This window comes from Penaeus vannamei, chromosome 19, assembly GCF_042767895.1.
Source record: "Penaeus vannamei isolate JL-2024 chromosome 19, ASM4276789v1, whole genome shotgun sequence".
Lineage (NCBI taxonomy): Eukaryota > Metazoa > Arthropoda > Malacostraca > Decapoda > Penaeidae > Penaeus > Penaeus vannamei.
This window is the reverse complement of record NC_091567.1, coordinates 30,266,940-30,275,911: the sequence shown is the minus strand read 5'-3', so window position 1 is coordinate 30,275,911 and position 8,972 is coordinate 30,266,940. Positions and strand designations below refer to the sequence as shown.

The 8,972-nt window shown below is 33.7% G+C and overlaps 1 protein-coding gene across 5 annotated transcripts in view; it reads right to left on the bottom strand.

Annotated features, from left to right (window-relative positions):
- Nucleotides 1–2,820: 2,820 nt before the first annotated feature.
- Nucleotides 2,821–8,972, bottom strand: part of nahoda — a 113,100-nt gene continuing 106,948 nt past the window's right edge. For 2 of the 5 annotated variants that reach the window (XM_070134174.1, XM_070134168.1), the window contains 2 exons: nucleotides 8,185–8,314; nucleotides 2,821–5,803 (listed from right to left, as the gene is read on the bottom strand). In XM_070134174.1, coding sequence (XP_069990275.1) covers nucleotides 5,354–5,803; nucleotides 8,185–8,314 — 580 coding nt within the window. In that variant the 3' untranslated portion in view covers nucleotides 2,821–5,353. Of the gene's footprint in view, nucleotides 5,804–7,468; nucleotides 7,766–8,184; nucleotides 8,315–8,972 lie in introns of all 5 variants that reach the window. The other 3 variants (XM_070134170.1, XM_070134171.1, XM_070134169.1) reach the window with 3 other exon arrangements.

The following is an 8,972-nucleotide window of genomic DNA, read 5'->3' as shown; positions in this document are numbered from 1 at the left end:
CCACACGCGCGCGCGCGCGCGCGCGCGCGTATATATATATATATATATATATATATATATATATATATATATATATATATATATATATATATATATATATATATATATAGATATATATATATATATATATATATGCGTGTGTGTGTGGGTGTGTATATATACATATATACATATATATATATATATATATATATATATATATATATATATATATATATATATATATATATATATATATATATATATATATATATATATATATATATATATATGTATGTATGTATGTATATGTATATACACATACACATACCCAAACACAGATATACATGTCCATACATACAAACACACACACAAATAAATGAATAAAGAAAACAGATAAATACATATAAAATGAATATCAACAATACACTCACACACACATAGACATACGCATACACATATCCATACATATAAACACTCACAAATAAATAAGTAACGTAAATAGATAAATAAAAGGAAAATGAATAGAAAAATGCACACTCACATATCCATGCATTAATACACACGCAAATAAATAATAACGTTAATAGATAAATAAAAGTAAAATGGTTAGAAAAATACACACACGCACCCCCCCCCCCCGTGCGCTATAGAATTGTCGTATCTGACCATGAAAAATGAAAGCCTTCCATAGTGGCCGAATAAGCTCTAGGCCCTGCCAAGGTCTACATATAGACCTTCTTTACAGCTTCAACGGGGTAAGTGACCGGCATCTGATCACGGAAAGAGAGTGGTTCATACCCTGTGGGGTCACGATTTTCTCTCTGTGAACCTTAAGAATACTAGCTTGTTCTATAATACCTACTTTTCTTCATCCACCTGCTTGGAAACCGTGGTGCTGAGACTGTTTTCATATTTGGGAGGACCAGTACCGGTGGAAGTAAAGGGTAGCAGTCGGGCTTATATGTCAAGGCAATGTAACAAAGATTCCTCATCCCTACGGTGAAGATGACTCTCTTGACTTTGAGCACAATGTGTCGTAGAATGTAAGGACCATTGTGGGCATCTTTGGCTAATGGAGTCATAATTTCTCATATTTTTCTGCATTGAACAAGTAAAAGATCTGTTGTTTCTTGAAGGAGACAAAAAATCTAATGCCCAGCTATCTGTTTTGAAGAAATGGAAGTATATACTAATTTACATTTATTCAGCCATTCAGTATATTCTGGACACTATAAGTTAATATGTGAAGGATACTGAAAAAGCACTACTGATTACTGTATTTGGTTCACTAATATGATAACCAGGTGGTTTGCTTTGGTGTCAAGTATACATCCAAACATGTAATATGGATGTTTAATGAAGTGACTATTGGGGCTCAAGCACAAAGGAAGCTAATTCAAAAGGATGTTATATCATATGGAACATCAGGACTTGACTTGCAGGCTTACTATTTAAACAAATGTTGGATGCTTGTTAACATTATTTAAACTCATTTAGTTCAAGTAGACTAAAATCCCGTGGCAACAGCTTTAGAGTTCTGACAGGCTCTAAAAGTGGCACCAGCTGTTCAATCTTTTAAATGATCTTGTGCAAGTAGTCATTTGGTTTATGGCAAGAATTTGACTGATCTCTTTGATTATGCTACTGTAGAAACATTTATAGTAGTATTAAATCTGATAGAGTAGATATTGAATGTTTCAGAAGAAATGGAAATGGAACAGCGATAAACAATTTACAATGCACTGCAGATATTGCATCAGAACTATAATAATAATAATAATAATGAAGACAGACCGCAGGAAATGAGTAGCCTGCAGATTCTCTGGGTTATCACCTAGAGATTATTTGGGGTCCCAGTCACTCACAGCATGAGAGGAGGTTGAATTCCCAAACACTAGATCAGTACTCAAACACCATAACCCACAGAATGGTTGGGATTAAGTGAAATATCAGTGTAGTACTATAAAATTGTATAAAACTCCTTGTGCATCATATCTACGGGCAGATAAAAGCTCACCAAAAAAATGACTTTATTAAGTTCTTCTACTTTGAAAAATAAATCTTAGTTTATTGCACTTATAAATATTGAAATGTACTTCAGAATTAAAAGGGGAAAATTAAAATTTCTAAATAATAAAGATATAAATTAAACAGTATCTTTAGTTCATTAAACAAGTATCTCTGGGGCCTACAAAGGTTGGTGGTCAAATGGAATCTGTGACAGGTTATATTCCTTGATATACGTGATACACATTTTCACAGTTCCTTTATTAAAAAAATTATCCGGTCCTCCATCTTTCCATTTGTAACATTTGCCTTTCATTTACTTTAACCTCTAAAAGGACATACCCTCATATGGTAAACAGATGTAGTGCTACGTCAGTGCACTAAACAATCACTTCTGTCTACTCTATATACAATTCAACCCACAAAATTAATTCCATTTCTTGAACTTACAGGGACTATATTATGAATTATTTTTTGACATTCTCTGGAAATATTGGTACACCTTTTTCTGCATTACTAAATCCTCATCTAATCATGCATGAATTTGTCTTTTGGGCACAAAGGTTCATTCCATTCCTCGAGCTAAATTCTTTTCTTATTCAGAAAAAAAAGGAAACAAGATGATCCATACTTGCCTTCTGTCATTAGGTTATATTCAGCACAGTGAGCCACACATATGTTTTTTTTCTTTAACACTAATTCTTATAGAAAATATATAAATAATTACATAGTAAATTTACTTAATAAGTTCCTAATGAATGTGAAGGATCTGTTATATATTTCATAGTGGAAGTAAGCATTAAAAAGGTACTGAGAGAGGCATAAACACAGTTTACTAATCTTACATTTATTGACACATTACATACAATATAATGCAATCATGGTGAAAATATAGCATGAATACTCAAACATACATACATACACACAATTATTCATACATACAATATATATATATATATATATATATATATATATATATATATATATATATATATATATATATATATATATATATATATATATATATAAACACAGATTACTGTCAAAATAACCTGAGGTAAATGAAGATTCTAAATATAGAAATGATTACAAAAAAAATCAGTAGTCATTTAAAAGAGATCATAAACCAAGATCTCAGAAAGAGGCCTATTCAATATTATGGTTCTTATACACTCAACCGTCCTGCTCCAAAATATCTGCTACATTCCTTTCAGGTGTTCAGACGAGTCTTTCCACGGACATCAGTCAGCAAACACTTAAATTAACCTTGAATAACATTGCACAACTGGCCTTCATTATCACCTGGATCATTTTAGTTGTGGCAAAAGAAACTATATTACAGACAAACATAGAGTACAAAAATTTGTGTTTTATCTGCATATCCATCTTTCCATCCTTTCATCCATCCATCCATCCAGAGAATTGTATGTATATATATATATGCATATACTGAAGTTATTTTCATACAAATATATATATTTGTAAATATTGCATTCACAATATAGGTGTACATCTGCATCACACATTACAAAACTCCCTAAAAGTACTCTTACAAAAATATCTGCATTTAACAAAAAAATGAACAGCAAAGTAAAAAAAAAGAAAGAAAGAAAGAAAGAAAGAAAAAAAAATAATAATAATAAATAAAGAACCAATGCTGACAATCACTACAAAATAAATGAACTATCACAAATAAATCATTACGTCACCAAAGACAGCAAAAAAAGGACATATCTGACCTACAAACATACAATATAACAAAATAAAAAATAAAAGTAGTTGATGCCTGTACATGACATCAACAACAGCTGCTTAAAACAGATATCACAACCTTCACACACTTACGTCTACTCACACACTGGTCCACTTCTAGGCTGTTAACATTTGCTAAAAATCATGTAATAAATACGAAATAATGGGTATATTTTGAAAGATTGGCCCTCGTTGGAGTAACTGCAAGGTGAACTTTTTTTTATATTTTTTAATTTGAACTATCTAAATTTTCAAAAAATAATTGAGACCTTTAAAAGATATGCAACACAAGTCTTTCCTTATTTTCCATTTCTATTCTTCTCAGCTACAAGTTCACCTTACTGTTATAAAATATATATACAGTGAACATACTAAAGTTCTATTCGATTCATATCACTGAGCCTATATACACTTTGTAGTTTACAAAAACTTGAAATTCAAACCATTATGGTAAGTGATTATGTTGTAATGTATATCACAAAAATGGCACATACAAGAAAAGAACTGTGATGGTTTCCTTACCACTGCTTTATAGAAATAAATCACTTTTAGAAAGAAAAAAGTGCATGATCTCTCTTCCATTATGTTGTAAAGACTTTGATGTTTATTTCATTCATTGTAGATCATTATACAGCAGCAGACATTCTTGTCTTTAGATAACCACCAAGAGACAACATTTCTTGTCTAACAGATTTAGTTTGTAAAACTGCCATTATTGTGCAAAATAAAAATTAATTTGTCCCACATATTGCAAACTCCCTAATTTGAGCAATTTCAACTACTTTCAGTTGTGAAATGATAATAGGCAAGGCTATATATATATCCTTGTTTCCCAAAATATTAAAAAAAGAAAAAAAGAGATAGCACGTGTTTATACATAGCATACATGCAAAAGATGTAAAGCATATATATCAATAAATCATTTATTTTTTTCAGCAAGACTATGAAAAAGAAAATCTAGAATATTTATCCATAAAATATTTAAGTCTGTTCATATTGCCATCATGAAAAACAATATGCAATTCAATCAACACTAACTGCTGACATTCCTAATACATATTTACAAATATAAACATACTACTATGGCTGGAAAACTACCTCTTAAATTTTCTCTTCTTTTGAGAGAGAAAAGTAGAATATTCATTTGCCATTTAAATAACAACAGAGAGTTGTCAAGAAATATAAATCACTCTTTTGTTTTGCACCGAGTATACACATAAAACCTTAGTAGTATAAGGAATATTCAGCACAGAACAAGAATATACTTGAACATTTTCTCGCCCTATTACTGCAATACAGGATGAGCTGAAAATTTTCTACAAAATATTGTGTGCACTTTTCATAAAATCCTGTTAGTTATAAATCTCCAATGTAAAACACCAACTAGGTTCTACATGCAAAGTAATGCTATGTGGCATTAAGCATCACAAACCACTTTGTTTTTAAGTTAACCACTCGTACTAGTACACATTTTCTCCTAAATATACAAATAAAATCATAAAAGGGAATTAAAATCAAATTAAGAACCAGTTTCACTAATTGATGTGAACCAAATCATTTCCAAAAAAATTGCAATCAACATGACCCATCAAGAGGTCAACCATTAATAGCCTTATTTGGACTGGTTGTAATCTACATACACACGGACAACCTCACCCGAATACTTGCGCTGAGAGGGAAGGTAATAGAAGTCAGGGGTCATGTCCTGCATGGCGGTGTTGTATGAGGGCAGCGATGATGTAGTTGATCCTCGTGGGAGAGAATAAGTGCCTCTAGGGTCTGGCCTGCTCTGAGGTGCATTTCTAGGGCGCTGAAGGGAGCGTGTGTCCCCTCCATAGCCACCAGGATGGTGCCCGGGATGGCCGTTGTGGCCCCCCATATAGCCATTGCTGTGGCCATTGGATCGTTCATAAGTGCCCCGTGGGGCACTGGGACGGAGGGATCCATTGGCTCCCTGACGCCGAGAGTTGACACCATTCTCCTCTGTCTCAAAGCTGTCATATGCGTAGTTCATGTTGCCCTGACTGTAGTCCTTCCATCCCGAGTTGGTGATGAGACGTTCCTGTGGAATGCACCAAAAGCAATTTTAAATTGAGACCACAATTCTATGGTTTAACTGCTACTCCATTTTGATGTGATAATGGCTGCTATACAACATACAACTATACTGTAAAGGCTCAACATAAAATCTAATTAATACAATATCTGTGATAAACAGTAAATGCTTCAGTCTAGAATATACAGCAATTGCTTGAGGAAGTTTAGTCACGTCAAAATTCCTCTGTCTTGAATAACCAAAAATATTGCTTTTTGCAATAATCATTTTTTGTCATTTGTCATGCAGCATAAGGATGGCCAGAAATAGTAATGACAGACCCCACAACTGTCATAAATGGTAGTGGTTTAAGCAGTGAGAGTGGAAAATAGGCACATAAATACTGTATTCAGAAAAAAAAGTGGTATGACAAATGTAAAACCAATATTACAGTTGATAAATGTTAACTAATTTTATATTTGGGGGGAGGGGGGGAACTATATATTCAGAAGTATATAACTCATTTGATTTTTTTTTATCTGGATGGTTAGCTTAGTTTTAGTGTTACTGTTCTTCTCCATTTATATTTTTGCTGAAGGTAACTCTGCATCACAAATGAGAAACTTTTGGTTTAATGTCAAATGTTAACTCGGCTATTTCCTTTTTAATCCAATATTCTTCCAGAAAAATGCAAATATCTTATTTAAATTGCTTATACAGCTACATTGCCAACTGAACATTCCTCTCTGCCCATCACTAAGGAAGTATTCCCTAATTTCTTGGCCAGATAAAAATTGTCTGAGATTAGATTTTGCAGCTTAGGATACTCATTATGTTTGTATGTTTCACTATTTGTACTGTGCTTCTCTTGAATACACACAGAATACTCTACTTTAAAATGTAGATCCATGTATGCAAAAGTACAATCATTTACACATATGTACACATGTACTAACTGTATATATGCACATACGTATACGCATACATAGTCACAAAATCCTGCATACTAAACAAGTAATTACTATTTCACCACATTTCTGACCATAATCTCACATCAATCTTGTTTTTTTTAAGATGGGGTCAGGATTCTTACTCTAACATCTCAATGCCAACTGTCTTATTCTAACACCTAGAGGGAATGTCTAATTGGTAAATCATGGGAATAAACTGAGCAAAATTAGCCACAATGTAAAAAGTCAAAATAATTCTCAAGTATGTTTTTTCCCCTACTGGAACATTCTCCTCATGCAATTTTTATCCAATCACAAATTAAATCTTTTCCCTAGAAAGAGCATCTAAATAAGCAGGGAATTATAGAGAAGAATTTGGATTTTTGAATCAATAAAGTCTTTTTGTCCCTATGAGATATAACAATTTAAAAATTCAATAGAAATTCAAAAATTTAAAACATGGTTCCTTTTCTATAAATCCAAGGTAAAAAAGCAAGCAAGTAAGCAAGCAAGCACAAAGTACTATTACCATACAAAAAAAAATACTGATGTGGGTCATGGTTCCCTTTCACCCAAAACAAAAAGGTAGGAAACCAAAAGATGCACAATAAAAATCTCTTTTGCCCTGCTAAGGCTCATGCAAATCTATCATTTTTATTAACAAATACCAAAAAAACTGTATCATCTCTGGGATGGTTTACATAAGCTAATGTACATGCAGTATATCAATCCACCACCATACCTATAATTAAGTGCAGTTATTAATAGATGGTGACCTGGATTACAATTAATCAGGCACATAACCCGGATTTTCTGTGTTAAGTGGAGTCCCTGTCTTGACAGGGCTGGGTGGCATAGAACTGCTGGGGATTGTGACCGACGACTGCAATCCGCTTTTCGGATATGAAGGGGATGCAGGTGGAGGCTCTACAACAGCAGCCACCAGCCCCACTTGGCTTCCAGTCGGTGATCCACCTGGCATGGCTCCATTTCCTGCTCCAACTGGTGTTATGACCCCAGCTTCGGGAGAAGGCCAAACCTACAAGGTACCAAACCCCCATTGGACACCAAGGGACAGTATTGCCAAGTGATATCAGAAAAAGAAAGGAAATGGTTAAAGTAAGAGAATACCTCACTATTGACTCTACACCCTGGAATAAAATATGTATACCAGTATATATTCTGGCACTAATCCTTAATATTTCATGCGAGTTAGTAACTGATATTCACAACTATAACTATGAACATGTTTTTTAGTAGTTGTATCCAATAACCACATGCTGTTACATATGTATGATATACACCACTTGATGCAATGCTGCTTTACGATCCCCAAAGAAGTATATAATACCCTCATCTCTACAACCATGCACATCTCCCTAAACTGAAGTTATTGAATGAAGAAAAGAAAGCCTTAAGTCCTTTTTAAGCCCCTCTAAGCCCTGCTCTTAACCTCACCTTGGTACTCACAGGTGGGCTTCTGTTTTTCTTGATTTTGTGGATGGTGATTGAAGCCTGAATGATGGTGAGCAAGAGGAGTGCACCAACAACACCCAAGATGATCCAGAGCTTGTGGTCTTCAAGGAATCTGTGAAGATAAAGATAATGATTACCTTTCCTTTTAATATGCTTGACATCTGAGTCAGAATGCATCAGTCAATGAGTAAATAACTGAAAATACATATAAAAAATTAAGTATATGGTGCTGCTTCGGCAACTTGCCAACCTACACTGCCTACAGGGGAGAAATCTAAAACAGTGTTAACCTAGAATCTCAGATTCATACATTGCATACTCTATTGTATGAAATGAATTAATACAGGGATATTTGCGACCTTCAGAGACAAGAATAGCAGAAATATATATGCCTAGATGGACCATTGAAGTAGGCCACAAAGTGTACTATTTCTGAACCCCCTGAAGACAAGTTTTTCCATTGCCAGGTGCTGTGAACAGAGTCAGCTATTTGAGTGAAAGATAAGATGCTTGGGAAACACATGTTTCCCTGTTCTTTATACAACTAAGACCAGGCTCAACTGTGCGTGGCATGGATAATTGACATCTGGCATCTGGTTCATTATGGTAAGAACAGATACTATCTGGCATCAGTGGGTTAAACAGAATAAAATTTCAATAACATTAATAATAATGAATTGTTTTTACACCTTTCTTACTAGTAAAATTCAACTAAAATACACTAACATGATATACAAGACTACATGGAACACTCACTGGTTCTCCTCCCA